The sequence below is a fragment of the Mirounga angustirostris genome, unplaced genomic scaffold (genome assembly GCF_029215605.1).
Source record: "Mirounga angustirostris isolate CCGP_5_RB_7025 unplaced genomic scaffold, mMirAng1.0.hap1 SCAF_7, whole genome shotgun sequence".
Classification (NCBI taxonomy): Eukaryota; Metazoa; Chordata; class Mammalia; order Carnivora; family Phocidae; genus Mirounga; species Mirounga angustirostris.
Window position 1 is genome coordinate 39810183 of NW_026991715.1, and position 18192 is coordinate 39828374.

The 18192-nt window shown below is 40.2% G+C and overlaps 1 protein-coding gene across 5 annotated transcripts in view; it reads left to right on the forward strand.

Moving 5' to 3' along the window:
- The first annotated feature begins 6554 nt into the window (after positions 1-6554).
- TCERG1 (transcription elongation regulator 1) overlaps positions 6555-18192 on the forward strand; it is a 60857-nt gene continuing 49219 nt past the window's right edge. For all 5 annotated transcript variants that reach the window (XR_006793945.3, XM_045894745.2, XM_045894751.2 and 2 more), the window contains exons 1-4: positions 6555-6676; positions 13260-13485; positions 15751-15903; positions 16792-17197. Coding sequence is in view for 4 of the 5 variants with exons in the window: in XM_045894745.2 (XP_045750701.1) it covers positions 6618-6676; positions 13260-13485; positions 15751-15903; positions 16792-17197 (844 nt within the window). In the remaining variant the exon portion in view is untranslated. The remainder of the gene's footprint in view (positions 6677-13259; positions 13486-15750; positions 15904-16791; positions 17198-18192) is intronic.

Consider the following 18192-nt stretch of genomic DNA (forward strand, 5'->3'; position numbering starts at 1 on the left):
CACCCAGGCACCCTGTTCACTTTACTTTCTTACCTTTTGTTAGACTACAGACTAAAAATGTAAGCAGATACATTTTGCTGTGTATCAGTTTAAATACTTTTATGTAGTTCCCTACATTTCAATGTTTCAAAGACTTAGAATATTTTCTTTGTTAATGGAAAATTTCGAATATTAAAAAGTAGAAAGGATAGTATCATAAACTCTCATGTACCTATGATCCAGCTTCAACATTTCTCAATGTACAGTCAACCTTGTTTCATCTGTAACCCTCTCCTCTGCCTTGCAGTTTCCTACTCTTGTTTATTTTGAACCTAATCCCAGGTATTACATTATTTAATCTGAAAGTCTTCAGTAGGTATTAGAATGTTTTCTGGTGTCAACTAGAAATGACAATCAATTAATTAATTTGCTCATCAACTTATTTATTGACTGGCATTGAGTTACATTCAAGAGAAATGAATAGAAAAAAACATGAATTCATTCCCTGCTCTCTTGAAGTCTAGATTCAATTGCACACTGAAGTTACTATCCGAGCCACCTTAGTTACTTCACTTCTTAGTTACTTAACTTCTCTTTGGCCCAGTTTCTTGGTATGTAAAAGGGGATAGTAATGATACCTTACTTAAAAGATCCTTGTGAAGAACAAATGGATAATTTATGGAAATTCGAGCATCGAAAATGATTATTGATTTTAGTTAATTGAAATGGATTCAATCTATTGAAAACCTGCAAGTCCATGCTAATACTTAAAGAAAGGAGTCAGGGGAAAAAAACTAATTTGTCTCTAGTTGAGATGGCTATCAAACCACCTTTTTATTTTGAAAGCTGATAAATAAAGGGAAAGCATTAAGCATTTATCTACCTTTTAAAATAGAAACTATATTTTGGGGTAACTAAATAGCCACTATTGTTCAGGGAAATCTCTAATTTACAGAATTGTTAGCTAGTAAATGTAGAAGGTAACATATAATTAGAAACTCATTATTTTGCCACCCCCTAAGGAGAATACTGATTCAGGAAAAGACAAAACCATTAAACCATTTAAGTTAATGGTTGATAGGCATTCATCCAATTTTGCCAGAAATAGTCCTGGTTTCGGACTCTAGTCCAGATGTAACTATTCATACTGCAGATAGTATTCTGATTGCAGTGGAAGGATAGAGCTGTCATTACTGTAACCCATTGTCAATCTCAGCATCATTAAGGATGGGATCATCATGTATGCGTGTACTTCTTGGTGTGTTATAACAGAAATAAACAGCACGACTTCTGAAGTTCTCTTCATAAAAATGTTCAATTTCTATCTAACCAACTCTTCAGATCTAATTTCCATCTTACAGAAATACCAGGGTAAGAGGGAGTGATCAAGCAGATCCAGGAGGTGGAACTGGCCTGGGATCTTCAGCAAGTCCGTGTCCTGACCAAAGGAACTCTTCTAGGTTAAAAGTGACGTAAGCAACATGGCAACCAGATGCATTGCATGGTTCTGAATTGGATCGTAATTTGGACAAATCAGCTGAAAATGACATCTTAGGGACAGCTGGGGGAAATGTGAATATGGATTTGGCATTACTGTTAGTTTTGTTAAGTGTGAAAATGTCATTCTTGATATGTAGAAAACTGGATTTTTTTGTTTTGAGAGAGACATACCGATATATTTCGTTGTGGAATGTTAGGATGTTCATCATTTACAGTACCACAGCATTAGAAACAAAAAAGTTGACAGGAAAAGAAATAAGACAATATATGTAAAACATGTCATATACATAATGCTCAGTATTACAATATGTAGTAACGAGTGGTCGGAATGTTAAGAGACATGAAGGGTGAATAGGGGAAATTACCAAGATGGGCATAGCAGGAGGTCCGATTTTCTCTCTGAAGAATGCTTTCTGGAGGAAGTAACGTGGAAGCTGAGACCTGAAAAAGATAGTGTGGCAGGTAAGATGGCCCCTGGGGCTCCCTGCCTGCTGGTATTCAACTCTTGGGTAATCTCCCCTTGAGGGTGAGCTGGATTGACTTACTGACCTGCTTCTAATGAACAGGATATGGGCAGCAGTGATGAAATTTCACTGCCAACATTAAGCTACAAAAAGTCTGTGGCTTCTGTTTTGGGCATTCTCTCTCTCACCCTCCCTCTTTGTCTCTCTCCCTCCCCGCCCCCCTTTCTCTCCATTTCTCTTTCTCTCTCCCTTAGATTGCTTATGCTAGGAGAAGCAAACTGCCACGTTGTCATCGGCCCCATGGAGAGACCCATGGGTGTGTTCTCAGCTGTTAAGAATGTACAAGGAAGTGACACATGCCAACCACCAGATGAGAACACTTAGAAGCAGATCCTTGAACTTCAGGTGAGTCTTCTCCCTTGGCTGACAGCCTGACATTCTCCTCACATGAGAGTTCTGCAGCCAGAGGCTGCGCCTGGATTCCTGACCTGTGAAAACCGTGAAATAATAAATTTTGTTGCCTTGAGCTGTTAAATTGTGGGACAATTTGTTATACCCAGAAATAGATAACTAATACAGGTAAGAAAGAGTTACCTGCCTGGAAAAAGGCAGAGGTAACCTACTATGATTATTTTCTGCTCTGATCCTTATGTTGATTTAGTATGATATTTACTATTCGTAGACTAATATTGTTCTAGTTCTTGGCTGAGAGCTCAACGTCTTCACATGTATGGGTGCAAAAAAGCTGAAGACTCTTGATTTTAACCATTTAGGTAAAGCATTAGCTAGGAAAATACCCCAGAGCAACTCAGTTAACCAGTATTTATTGAGGCCTGTTAGTTGCTGCCTAGGCCATGGTGAATGGTTACTTATAATACCTCACAGCAACTCTTCCTTTCCCAAAAAAAGAAGCTGAAGCTATGCGAAGTCACGTAATTTGCCCAGGATTACACAGCCAGTAGCTATTAGAGCCAGGATGAGAACCCTGTTAGCAACTGCTATCCATGTGGCCTCGTAGGTACTCAGAATCTGTATCTCCATTTCTGAGTTCTCTTTCAGTGTTTCCAAGAGCAGTATTTCCAATAAGGAATAATATAGCTGTCAGCACAGTAGATGTCACTGACCTTATAGCGGAATGAATACTCTACTAGGACTTGGGGATTCGGTGAAGAAAACAGAGTCCTTTCAAAGTATTTCAGTCTAGAGGAGAGAGGAAGAAATTGTTTATTAGCTCTGCTATCTTTCTGCTTTGGGTGAGATGTGGGATTTAGCAGTCCCCAATTGGCTTTGGTGTGGCATACATCTGTGCTTGAATCCTAGCTTAACCTCTTGTCAGCTGTGTGAATGTCACTCTGAGCCAGTTCTGTACTCTCTGTGAGCCTCAGTTTCTCCATATGTAAAATGGTGACAATAGGTCTGCCTTGCAGGGCTGCTGAGGGGATTAAAGATAGTATATGCAAAGTACCTACCATAGGTTTAAGACGGGTGTTCCAAAACGGTAGTTATTAAAAAGAAAAGCCTGATTCTGCACTGGAACCACTTTTTTTTTTTTTTTAAGATTTTATTTATTTATTTGAGAGAGAGAATGAGATAGAGCATGAGAGGGGGGAGGGTCAGAGAGAGAAGCAGACTCCCTGCTGAGCAGGGAGCCCGATGTGGGACTCGATCCCGGGACTCCAGGATCATGACCTGAGCCGAAGGCAGTCGCTTAACCAACTGAGCCACCCAGGCGCCCTGGAACCACTTTTTAAGAGTCACTTCTGAAGAGTGACTTCATAGCTAAAACTTAAAGCCCTGATGATATTAATTAGTCTTAAACAAACACTGTCTCTTTACCTCACTTTGATATAGTAAGTTTTAGGGTCTATAATTCAACTGCTGCCAATTGGGCAAGGGTGGTATTTATTTTTCTGTTCTGTGTAGCTATTGTACATTTTCAGTATCCTGAGTTACCAAGCTTTGACTATAGGAAAGTACATTTTGTCTCTTGAAAGATGCAATGAGTCCCTTTAATTATTTCACATTGATTCAATAAAATGGTTCACTGTGGTTTCGGCTCAGATCAGATATTTGCAGTATGATTTGTGTAACTATTGAGCGCAAAATAACCGAATTTCAAGCTCATGTTCATTTGAATAAGCTGTGGCAATGAAACAATGAAATGATTATATATGAATATATATATGAATAATCATGTACATATGATACATATACATCTGCATGTATGCCCACTCTAAATATCTAAAAAGAGGATAATCCAGTAAGATATAAATATCTTAATGTGTATATAGACAAGTAATAAAAGTCTCAAATGACAAAACTTTCATTACAACTGCAAAGAGTTTCTTCTATTCATTCAAGGTGATAGTTTGTTTTCACTTTTTATACATGCCAGTAATTTGCTTTCTGTAACTATTTTGAGGTGTTTTATTTCTCCCCCAGCAGTGGGGATTAGTTTGTCCTCAGCCATCTATACCAGTGTTATTCTCAGAATAGTTTGCCAGGATTTGGGGATGCAGGCTGACGTTGAAAAAGGGACCTGACCACTCACTCTTAGACTCCAGTTTGTTTGAATGTTACATATTTAGTGAAATTTTAACCATTTTTTTTAAGATTTTATTTATTTATTTGAGACAGAGAGAATGAGATACAGAGAGCATGAGAGGGAGGAGGGTCAGAGGGAGAAGCAGACTCCCTGCCGAGCAGGGAGCCTGATGCGGGACTCGATCCCGGGACTCCAGGATCATGACCTGAGCCGAAGGCAGTCGCTTAACCAACTGAGCCACCCAGGCGCCCAAATTTTAACCATTCTTTCCTTCACCAGTTGATCCCCTCGGAACTGGGTTCAGTCTTGATTACATTTTATCATAATTGATCTTGAATATTTTGCTGGGGTTCAATATGACAGGTATTTATTGCAATATAATTCACATCGAATAAACCTCACCCTTTAGAAGTGTACATTTCAACGCATTTTAGTATACTACCAAATTGTGCAATCATCACTATCTAATTCCAGAACATATTCATCATCCAAAAAGTAATCCCATACCAATTAGCAGTCACTCCCATCACCCCCTGGAAATCCTTAATCTACTTTCTGTCTGTATTGGATTTATTCCAGGCAGTTAATATAAATGGAATCATACACTATGTAGCATTTTCTGTCTGGTTTTTTTCACTTAGCTAAATGTTTTCAAGGTTCATCTATGTTGTAGCATGTATCAGTACTTCCTTTTAATGACTGACTAATATTCCTGTGTATAGATTAGATATAGCACTTTTTTTTATACATTCATTACTTGATTGGACATTTGGGTGATTTTACTTTTTGGCTATTATGGATAATGCCGCTATCAACACTTTGTATTAAGTTTTTGTGTGCGAGTATGTTTTCAATTTTCTTGGAGATGGTGCTTAAGAATGGGGCTTTGCTGCCTCACTGCCTTGGTCACGCTCTGCCATTTACTAGTTCTGTGAAGTTACTTCTCTGTACCTCAGTTTCATCTATAAACTGTGGGTATTCATAGTACCCACCTCTCAGTGTTTCTGAGACTTCAAAGAGCTAATACATGTAAAGTACTTAGGACCGTACCTGGTACGTGTTGTTGGGTGTGAATAAAAATTATCCATTATTTTAATATTTTGAGTTCCTTAATGATAGGGTTCACCTTCATTATGCCTGTGATATCTGAGTCTAAAGGTTTATTTTTGATTTTTCCCTTTAATAAAAAAGAGAAATAAACAGAATTCCTTCGGGGTATCAGGGTGTGCTGATTTCAGACAAGCCTATTTCAAACTGAAGGACAGATGCTTTATATGCTGTAAACTGAGCAGAGGCTTGCCACCTCCAACTTGTCTTTTTTTTTTTTTTTTTTTAAGATTTTATTTATTTATTCATGAGAGACAGAGAGAGAGAGAGAGAGAGGCAGAGGGAGAAGCAGGCTCCCAAGGAGCAGGGAGCCCGATGCGGGACTCGATCCCACGACGCTGGGATCATGACCCGAGCCGAAGGCAGACGCTTAACCATCTGAGCCACCCAGGCGCCCCCAACTTGTCTTAATACAGCAACTTATCACACTCATCAGCCGGCAATACAATTTAGGAGGTACTTTTGTAGTTAGTAATCTGTTATTAATAACGCGGCTATAATCGCGTGATCGCTTAAGACTCGAGTTTGAAAAGCTGGGAAATAGCTTATTTCCACAGCCACTCTGCGATTGGCTTAGGCGCGACCCAGGTCGATTTTCTGATTGGCTCTCGCACGGAAAGGGACTCTGCCTGAGCCAGTATTGCCAATATGGGGCCAACATGGCTCCACAATTGGCTTTCCTGGAAGCCGGCGGACACGTGGCTACCGCAGCCCGGACGACGTGGGAGGACCTAGTTTTCCCTACCGCGAGAGGGCGCCGGCGGTTCCTCGGTGCTCAAGTCTCATTTCCCATAAAGCCTCCGAGTGACCAATCAGCTGGCTGTCTCGATACCGCTTTCAAAGTCGGCGGGCCCTTTCACCAATCGTAAGGCAGATACCGCCCCCAGCCTGAGGATTGATGGAAAGCTTCACCAATCATCTCATAGATCTCCGCGATCTCCGCCCCGCTCGCGCGGGATTGACGCTCCGTCCGGCCAATAGGGGACGCTCAGTCGGCGGGTGGATGAACGCGGCCCTCTGTAATGGCGGAGCGTGGCGGGGACGGGGGGGACGGTGAGCGATTCAACCCGGGGGAGCTCAGGTAAGGGGCGCTGCCTTCCCTTACATTTCAGCACAGTGGAGTCCCAGGGGGTAGGCCTGTGGCGCGGAGATCCGCGGTGGGAGGTGGACGGAGGAGCCGCGGCGGCTCGGGGCCGGGACCGCATGGGGTTGGCGAAGGGGGAAGGGGAAGGTGGCTTGAATGAGAGAGCCGGCCCGGGGCTGGGCCGCGGCCTCCTGCGCCTTGTCCGGGTGCTCCCTGCGGTTTCCGCGGGTCCCCAGCGGCCCTCGCGGCCTGCGGCCTGCGGGCGGGGTCCGGCGTTCCCGCCTTGGGGCCCCGCCTCAGCCGCGTGCCGCCTCCGCCTCGGCCCCGCTCAGCTGCCTCTGGGCTTTGCATCGCCGCGGGGCCGGTGCTCCTCATCGACCCCTTCCGCTCCGCGCTGAACTCCCGGGGACCCCTCGCCACTTCTGGTTCAGCATTCCCCACGCCCTCCGCGGCCCTCGGGGGTCTCCACGTCTGCCCTGTGCCTTCATCCCCACATCGCTTGCTTTTTTGAACTTCCTGTGTGTTTCCTTCCTTTCTCTCATTTTATTCCTCGTGCCGCGTTTGTGAATAACAGCAGTAGCCACAGCCGTTCGTTACGTGCTTCTGTGTGCCTTTGGAGTAGTTGCTATTGTCATTTTGCAGGCCCCTCCTCAGTTAAGTTACTTGCCCATCTTACAGGTGAGGAAACTGAACCCCGTAGAGGTTGAGGACGTGGGGCAAGGTCGCATTGGTGGAGTTGTGGCTCCAGGAAGTGGCTTGAACCAAGGCGGTCAGGCTCCAGAGCCTGCAGTCTGGATCGCTCTTCCATTCTTCTGCTTACGCCATTGCCCTGAAGAGTGCAGTGACCTTTCTTCCCCTGGTATCTCAGTGCCTATGGAATTTGTAATTAAGATTTGGTACAGTAAAAGTGTCTTGATAAAGTAAAATTCTTTAGTCAGTGATATTTGGGGACAAGAGGTCCCGAGCTTTATGTATATTTGGTACACCCCCCCCCCCCCACCCCGCGCATGGGAAAAATGTCATTTCAGATGTTCAGCTCTCATTCTGAATTGTGCCATTGTCAGCATTTGAACATGAAAAAGAGCAGTGTAGGTTATGAGGACTCTTTAGTATTGTCTGGAGCTCAAGATGAAATTGTGTAAAGAAATGGGTATTGTTACCCAAGTTTTCAGGAAAAATGTCTTCTAAATTCTGAATTGTCACACACAGAAATCCTTATTTGACAGGAATAAAATCTTGTTTTCTTTCAGAAATGAATTTCAAATCCTTTAAACCCCATATGTACACTTTAGTAATGAGCGATCAAAGTGCATTGTCAGGGTGGTTCAATATTAGTGATGGAAAGTTTATTCCTGATTGTGATCTCGAGTTACTTAGTTACTTAGCTAGTCATATTGGGAACATTACTTTGCATTTTAGAGCTTTACAATGAGTCGCCTTTTAGACTTTATTAATAATAGCTAGACATTGTTGCAAAACTGATTTGAATAGGGTTTTTAATTAGGTGTTCTGTTGCACATATTTTATACCTTGGCCTCTTGGGTTGGAAGTTTTGCTTCCAGAGTGTACTGTAAAAACTATTTCACTTAAATAATTGATTTTAGTATTTCTCAGGGTTTAAGAGAAATTACCTGTTTCTATGGCTTCTTTGATGGTAGAAATTGAGGCTTAGTTTTTGTATTGGTATCACGGTGTGTCTGTCATAGTCCCTGGCAAATGAGGTGTTCAGTGGTTATATGGTAAATAAATGAATAAAGGAGATTGAGAGATGGTTTCCTTTTTGGACCTATATTTAGTGTGTGCTTTGTGACGGTCATTGACCTCTGTACCTGCTGGCAGGTACTGTAGAGCCTTGAAGCAGACCAGAAACCTTTGTCCTCAAGGAGCTTCCATGCTAATTAAGATTGATCTAAATCCTAATTAAACTAACCTCATCAGATGATCAGCCTGCAAGTGTGAAGAGACTTATGCACGGTCATTGAGTAATCGGCAGGGTCTAGGTCTCCTCACAGTCTTACTACTTAATTTGACTCCCATCAGTAGCATCTCTCTATTTTTGCTCCTATTAAAGGAATTGCAGCATTGTCTTCACCACTGGGGACATTGTATATCTGGATAGAATACTTGTAGGGAAGTACATTTGTTCTTGTAAAAAAAAAAAATTGCTTTTCTATTCATGTAAGTAGCCTTCTCTTTTCCAAAAAGGTTGAAAGTGATAGGGGTACAAATAACCCACAATAGACAGAATTTATTCAGAGATCCAAATGCCATCCATCCCTTAATGGTTGGGACCATTAAGAAAACTTTTATAGAGTCATATTTGTATAGATCCTTTATCCAAGGCCTTTGTTTACTTACCTATTAATGCTTTATGTCTTATGACAAGGTACTTGTAATCTCAATTTTCTCAACTGTAAAATGTGAATAAGAATACAGTGGTCCTACCACTGGCCAGCTGCCTTAAAAAAATTGGTAAAAATGGTGCCAAACTTAACCTTATTGGGTTGTGGTGAGAATAAAAGAGTTAGTACAAATACTGTCCATATAACTTGCCTGGTATGTAAAAAGTATCCAGTTTTCATTTCATAATAATATCATTATTAAAAGACTAATGCTTGAGCAGTTATCAACACTGGGTTGCAGCAGTATACTAAGGGGAAATTACGTACTAGTGGGTAGAGGTAATACAAAAGTAAACAAGTGAGAAATTTCTTCATAGCATTTATCATAATTGAAAATTCAAACTGCGTAATGAGCCAGAGAGGGGCTAGGAGAGGTTTGGGATGGGAAAAGAGTTTGAGGTAACATTTGAACTGAGGCTGAATAATGAGGAACCAGTTATGTAAACATATTGGGAAAAGCATGCCAGGCAGAGGCTTCAAGGTAATGAACTTTTGAATTATTTGATCAAAAAAGAAGACTGGAGTCTATAGAGAGGTCGAATATAGAGGGGTAAGGTTATAGGGAGTCTGATAATAGTAATTATAATAATATAGCTAACACTATAGTATAGCTAACTTTCTAATATTAATGCCATTTAACACTTACTAACCTTACTATACTGACGTTATAGCCACAGTTACAATAGCTAATACTTAACAGAGGACTTAAGTGGTAGGTGCTGTTCCAAGTGCTTTATTAGCTCATATATTCCACCTTGCAGTTTCTAGTAAGGCTGTTGGAATGAAAGAGTGGTATAGAGAGCTCAGCACGTGTGCCATACAGATCTGACATCAGAAGATGGCAACTTTAGGCTGTTGATGGAAGAAATTCTGTGAATTTTGTCACCATTTTTAGTGGCAGACTTCATAGCTAAGCTCTTGAGTCAAATTGACAGTGAAGTGCCTTTTCAAGTAGAGCACTGTGCTAGGTTTTGTGGGGGAAGGAAAGTAATGATAAAGTAGTTTAGTGTGTACCAGATAACTATCCTAAATATTTCACAGGCATTATCTCATTGAACAGAGAGATAGGAGATAAGTTTTATTTCTCTTCCCCTGCTGATTTACATCTGAGTATACTCAGGCTCAGAAAAAATGTAACTAGCCTACAACAAGAGGCAGAGCCCTGATTTGACTGTTCTGTCATTCTAGAGCCTAAATGCTTACCTTCAAGCTATAACTAGGAAGTGAAATTCTAAAGAAAGAATTACTGTAAATTTTTCAAAAAGGGAGAGGCAGACTCCAAGGAAATCAGAAGATGAAGGCACATTATTAACTCAGTGCTGAAACAGAGTATTTTTCCTTGGTGCTTAACTTTTTTTCTGCTCAAAGGTTAAGATTTCCTTCAGTAACAGTGGCTATCTGTCTTTGGGGAGTGCATATAACTTGAAGACTGATCATTCTGATAAAATCCTTCTTTTTGTAGTCACCATTTTTACATCATACTTTGTAACCTTGAGTGCAGGATCATTTGCAAATTTGGTTAAATACACTTGGTATAGTAGTTCTTGGATGTGTTTATAATCCTAGTGTTCTCATGGAAGCCATCTTGGTTCTTAGGATTTTTTTGTGACAGTTGAACTACATTGTGGAAAATTGAGAGAAAATTCAGAGGATAACCTTAAGCAGAGGGTTGAAAATGTAGGAAAGTTGGAAGAGCTTGGTGAGGAGAGTATAAAAATGATTATTTTCAAATATATATAAGGAATATAACTATTAATCTTGTGAGCACAGAAATGTAAATTTCATATATAAAATAGAGAGTTGAAGTAGCTACTGGGAAGACTAAGGCAAATTATATTAAAAATAATCTTTATAATATTCTACATACCCTACTTGTAAGGTAGCTTAGGTACGATATCACCTAGGTATTTATTGGTTGATTCCACACATACTGAGACCTACTGTGTGCAGACCTAACTCTGTGCTGGGAATATACAGGAGAGCAGGACAGACAGAATTCCTGCTCTAAAGGGCCTTATATAGACAGTATGATGTAGTGTTTAAGAGCCAGTTGCCTGTGTTCAAATCCTGGTTTTACTACTGAACCAGCTGTGAGGCCTTGGGCAAGTGATACTTAACTTTCCTGTGCCTTAATGTCCTCATCTTTAAGTCTACGATCATACCACCCTGAACATACCCGATCTCGTCTGTCCTCATCTTTAAAATGAGGTTGATCATACAGTTGACCCTTGAACACTGTGGGGATTAGGGATGCTGACCCCCAAACCCCCCGTGATTTGAAAATTCGAATATAACTTTTGAGTCCCCCAAAACTAAACGTTAATAGCCTGCTCTTGGGCGCCTGGGTGGCTCAGTTGGTTAAGCGGCTGCCTTCGGCTCAGGTCATGATCCTGGAGTCCTGGGATCGAGTCCCACATCGGGCTCCCTGCTCAGCGGGGGGTCTGCTTCTCCCTCTGACCCTCTTCCCTCTCGTGCTCTCTGTCTCTCATTCTCTCTCTCAAATAAATAAATAAAATCTTAAAAAAAAAAAAATAGCCTGCTCTTGTCTGGAAGCCTTACCCATAACCTAAGTAATTGATTAACACATATTTTGTATGTTATATGTATTATATATTGTATTCTTACAATAAAGTAAACTAAAGAAAAGAAAATGTTAAGAAAATCATAAGGAAGAGAACATAAGTTAATATTGTACTGAATTTATTGAAGAAAATTCGCCTGTAAGTGGACCTGTGCAGTTCAAACCTGTATTGCTCAAGGGTCAACTATAGCATCTATCTCATAGGGTTGTTATGGTGGTTAAATGACTTAAAAAGAGCTTGCCTGACACATAGTAAGCAGAGTTAATAATTTTTTTAAAAAACACTTGTGAGAGGAGATAGATAATACCATCTTAGGTGATACTACCTGTCTGTTTAAGTGCCATGGAGAAAACAAACCAGGGTGTTTAGAGATTGAGGGATGGGGTGGGGCGCAATGTGGCAAAAGGCTTTTCCTTTAATTAAAGAATACTTGTGATCACTTAAGCTGCTACCTACCTCTCCCGTAAAAACTTTGTATTTGGAAGTAATTTCAAAAAGGTGCAGAAGTGAAGGTAATACACCTAGTGTTAATATTTTATCTCCTTATTATTTGTACACATGCATGCTCTCTGTTACTCTGAACCATTTGAGGGTGACATAAATACACCATGGCCCTTCACCCCTAAATACTTAAGTGTCTATTTTCTAAGAATGGAGATACTTAACTACAACACAGTTATCAACTTCATAAATTTACACTGACACAGTACTTATTCTCCATATCACAAGTGTTGTCCATTAATTCAAAATGTCCTGTATAACATTTCTTCTCTTTAGTACAGAATCCAGTCTGGAGTTAGTATTGTGTTGTCATCTCTTTAGCTTCCTTTAAAAGCTAGAACATTTCCACAGCCTTCCTTCGTCTTTTATGTATAACATTGACATTCGTAAAGAATACACTCCCTTTCCTCCTTTTTTTCTTTAAAGATTTATTTATTTTATTTTAGAGCGAGCACATGCATGAGGAGGAAGGGCAGAGGGAGAGGGAGAGAGAATCTGAAGCAGACTCTGTGTTGAGCTTGGAGCCCAGTGCGGGTCTCCATCTCACGACCCTGAGATCATGACCTGAGCCAAAATCAAGAGTCGGACGCTTAACTGACAGTGCCACCCAGGCACCCCTCCTTTCTTCTCCCTTTTTAAAAATGGAACATTCCTCAGTTTGTGTTGGTCTAATATTTCCTCATTATTAGATTGAGGTTATACATTCTTACCCGGAATAGGTGATACTGTGTCCCTCTCCGTCACATGATACCCATTTATCCTTTTTAGAGATGATAGTAATTTTGATCACTTGGTCAGGCTGTTGCCCAATTTCCTTAATATGTAGTTAGTAGTTCTTCATCCTACCCTGCAATTGTAAATAGCATGTGGGGAGACATTTTAAGACCATCCAAATAATCATCCTCATCCAAATTTCCTCCTGGGTGACCAATTATCGTTCTTACCGATGCACTTTTTATCATGATGCTTGCAAAATGATGACTTTCCAACTCCACTTGCTCTTAAGGGCGTTTTAAATTTGATTTTAATTAGAGATCAATAGCTACATTTTGTAATTTTGAGAAGGAAAAATTTATACATTGCTTTCCCACACAGGATGGCTCAACAGCAGGCCTTGAGGTTCCGAGGCCCGGCTCCCCCACCAAATGCAGTGATGCGAGGCCCACCACCTCTTATGCGACCTCCTCCGCCTTTTGGTATGATGCGAGGCCCTCCACCACCACCTCGGCCCCCTTTTGGACGTCCTCCTTTTGATCCTAATATGCCGCCAATGCCTCCTCCAGGAGGGATTCCTCCACCTATGGGCCCTCCGCACCTCCAGGTAAAGAATGTAGAGGTTGCTGTTTGTCAGTGTTAGTATCAGTATTATATGAGTTTTGCTTAAAAACTAGTTCTTCGTTTCACTGTTTAGGAAAATGGGAGCTGAAGAGAACATCCTTCTGTTAATGTGTTTGTCCAAAAGCAGTGGAAACATAATTAGTATAGAAATTCAGAATGGGAATTTAGATGGTGATAGAAAACCATACATATAAAATTAGGATTCAGCAAGGTATTTCTTACATGCCTTTATCTCTTGAGAATTTAGTAATCTGTCTTTATGGGATATGAAATTTGAAATCTTAATATATAGAGTGGGTGAAATTTATTTTCAGGGATACATGTTGCCAATAAATGTAAATATATGTATATATATTTCTGAGCAATTCTCCCCAGAAGTGATGCTTAGGATAGAATCTAGAAAGTGACAAAAAAGACCTAAGTATAATACTTGGATTTTCCCTCCCTGAGGGGAAAAAAAAGGGTTATCTTAAAATTTTAGAAATGGAATTATTGTGGGATTTCTTTAAATAAATACTTTTCTGGTATTTTAACCTGAGGCATAATATTCCTCTTTCGCTTATGTAGACTCAGTTATTGTCTGAAATGGTGTCATGAAGGTATTAACTCTCAAATGTCTACTTTTGAGATTGTTTTCTTTCTTTTTGTTTGAGTATGTATCTGTTCTCATGTTTATCCAGCCTGCATACCTCTGAAACCAAATAAATATAGTGCTGTCATCTGCCCTCCATTAGCTTAATCAAGAATGAACTTACTAAAAATAGAAAAGGGTAATGAGGTAGTATTTAAGTGAAGTTAACTCAGTTTAGACAGGGTTATATTTATGGAAGAGACACAAAGTTTTAATATTTTGCTTAATAATTATATTGTCTTCCAAGTAATGGATAGTTCCTACCCCCCCAACAAAGTGTTAAATGGTTTTATATTTCCTTGAAGATTAGAATAAGAAATAGGTTTTTGACCTACTGATTCTGGTATAACTTGTAATAATAGGTGGATTTATTCTAACTTGTGCCTTTAAGAGTTAAATCTACTTGTAGAATATTATAAAATGTTAACAGACTAATGTGACCCTCGAATGGAAATAAATCAGTTGTTGTAATGTGATATTTTCTAATGTTTTGATACTTTTCTTGGTCTTGATGGATAAAGTGTGTAGTTTTACTTTAAATCCAAATTTTTTCCACCTAATGGTGCATGAGACATATTTGGAGTAGTTATTTCACAGAATGAGGGTCTGTGCGCTGTTGCTGGAAAGACTAAACTGAATCCAGAAAAACCTGGAATATGGGAAGAAGACAGTTTTAGGAAAAGGAAATGCAATTTCGTATTATTAGCATAGTGTCCCTTCCATTATACAGATTAAGGTGCTTTGGATAATTGAATTTTAAAGTAACTTACAGATTATAGAGGAAATCTTTTTAATTCCTGTTCAGAATCTGTTTTTAAGATGTCAGACCACATTTCGGCTTTAGTAAGTAAGATATAGCAGTTTCACTTAAATTGTTTGGTTCGGGGTCTTGTGTCAGCAATCTTTGAAGAATGACAGTAAAGGAATTATCAGAGAGAGGATTAGATCAGTAATGGTTCCAGGAAATTTGTTTAAAAATTGTAATACATACCATTAAAATTTTTATTTTCACTAAAAGTAAAATGGACAACTCTTTTACCGTGTCTTTTAAACTTCCTGATGTTTGTATGTTTGAGCTACATTATTAGTATTACTTGAAAAAAAAGGAAATGATGAATATTTTCCTACATTATAGTTACTTAATGGGAAAAGAGAATAAAGGGTTATGTATAGCTGGTTTTTCAGTTATTGCTGTTTTATTTATAAAATAATGTTTCTTTTATGGTTGGTTCCTGTTGTAGGTGAGGTATGGAGGCATTGGTGTGCTTGGTGTTCAGCAAGATATATAAATCAGTTTTTTCCTTTTGAAAATAATCCAGTGCCCAGTGTATGAAATAATGCTGTTAAAGTATAAAGAAAAAGCAAGATTGATTCATCCATGATGCCGTAACACAGAGAGAACTTCTGTTAGTGTTTTGATGTATTCCTTTCTAGTCTGTTTGAGTATCATTTTTGTTAAAGAGAAACTTGTCTTATACAATGTAGGTGAATATATTTGAATGGGCTATAAAACTAGTTTCTCTTATAGTACTTTACTTTTGGGTAGAATTTAGTCATTTGAAGGGGAAAAAAAAAAGATAAATACAAGTGACCATTATTGTTTTTATTAATTGACAGAGACCACCTTTTATGCCTCCACCCATGGGAACCATGCCTCCTCCTCCGGGTATGATGTTTCCACCAGGAATGCCTCCTGTGACTGCTCCTGGTACTCCAGCATTGCCTCCTACTGAGGAGATATGGGTTGAAAATAAAACTCCAGATGGGAAGGTAAATTATAAAATGTATTTAGGTCGTTATCTTGGTAGTGACAAGAGAGTAAAAGTTAAGAGTTCTGGCAAATGGAGATAAGTTACAGTATCCTTGCCAATGAAAATGAGTCTCAGACAAGCACCGGATAGGGTAGAACTCCAAGAAAGGCTCACTGGATTGGATTTCTGCACGGACATAAGGTTGCCTGGAGTGCTTACGTATGTTTACCTGTGATTCTGGAAGCTTGTATTTTAAATAGTGTCAATGAGGTTTGGTGTTCGCTAGGACAACTCACAGAACTCAGCATATAGTAGTACTCACAGCTAAGACTAATTGCAGTGAAGGGATCCAAAGCAAAACCAGCAAAGAAAAAAAGGTGTATGGGGCAAAGACTGGAGGAAACCAAGCATAAGCTTCCAAGAGTCCACTCAGTGGAATCACATTGAACAATTTAATTCCTCCAGCATGGAATTGTGAGAATACCTGTGAAGTGTTGTCTACCAAGGAAGCTTGCCTGAGCCAAGGAGTTGAGGGTTTCCAGGGAATTGTGGGAGCCCTTCTAAAATTCAGGTGTCCAAATGCCAGTCAGGGCCAACTCTGCAAGCAAGGCTTTCTAAGGAGAGCAGTCTGAGGCCTTCTCAGTTAAGTTTGTGCACAAAATACAACCTTGGTTTTCCTTTTTGTGTTAAAAATACAGAGCGCTCATTATAGAAAATTAGGGGAAGGGGAGAAAGGAGGGGAAAATTACCTCTAGTATCAGTACACCAACAGCCAATTTCCATGTACTTCTCTTTTCTAAGTTTTTTTTTTTTTTAATACCTTTTAAGACAGGATGTAGTTGCATTAGTGTTTTTTTAATGATAGTTGACAGATTCTGGGATACCAACGATTCTGCTTCCTCTGCAGGTTTATTATTATAATGCTCGGACACGTGAATCTGCATGGACCAAACCAGATGGAGTTAAGGTTATTCAGCAGTCAGAACTGACACCTATGCTTGCAGCCCAGGCTCAGGTTCAGGCCCAAGCCCAGGCCCAGGCCCAGGCCCAGGCGCAGGCGCAGGCGCAGGCACAAGCACAAGCTCAAGCGCAGGCCCAGGCGCAGGCCCAGGCTCAGGCACAAGCACAGGCTCAGGCGCAGGCCCAAGCGCAGGCCCAGGTGCAGGCGCAAGTACAAGCACAAGCAGTAGGAGCTTCCACCCCTACAACCAGTAGCCCAGCACCTGCAGTGTCCACTTCAACATCATCATCCACCCCATCCTCTACCACTTCTACCACAACAACTGCCTCTTCGGTTTCGCAGACAGTATCAAGTGAGTACCAGCCAGCATGTGTTTTCATTTAGGGGCTAGAGAAATGGACAAGTAGGGACTGCATTGCAAAATGATGCTAGTGTTTCAGGTGTGATCCTTGATGTTACTTAAAATACATTTTTGACACTAAGACTTCTGGGCTAAAAAAAGAACAGGAATTTAAATTAGTAGAAGAAATTATTTGTCCTGTTGGCGTTCATGAAGCTAAACTGGGAAGTGCAGAGGTAGCTATTCCATCTCAGCCAACAGTAATGCTGGGTGCTGTGGGGTTTGTAAAATAAGCGTAAGTCTTTGTTCCTGCCTTACAGGACTTTCAGTTTTTCTAATTGAGGCAAGAATAATGTATGTGGAACAATTAGGGAGTAGTGTGCCCAGTTATACAGTGAAAATAGAAGGTGGTAGGAATTTAAGAAAAGGGAGAGATGAGTAATGGGTGGACAGACTATGTGGGTATTGAGATTGATCATGAAGGATGTGTGGTGGGATTTGAGTAGATTTCAAAGTAAAGAGATCTTTCTGGTAGGGGGAACAGCATAAACAAAGGTCAGGAGGTGAGGATAAATGCAATTTATGGGATTGTTAAGAAAGTCTTTTGAGGTGGGGGGTGGTTTATATTGTTTAACACATTTATTCAGAGTGAGACCAGGTTACGAAGAGTTTTAAGAACTAGCCATATGGGTGAGGCAGGTAGGTTCCAGGGGTCCAGTATAAGTGCAGTGTTCTGGAACATTTTTCTGGCGTTCTTTTTTTTGGGGGGGGGGGGTAGTTATTGAAATAGGGAAAGTTATTAGGAACTTTTTAGTAATTTCGTGTAGAGGTAGGTAGGTCCTAGAATGGGATACAGGCAGATGTATGAGGAGCAGAGATAGAAGCAGTCAGAAATGAAAGAGAATTTTCATGTATAACGTCACAGAGGCCCCAGGGTTAGACCTTTCCTAAAAAGATGAGAGGGGATTATAGCAGATTTTAGGAATGAGAAGAGAATTATTAATTTG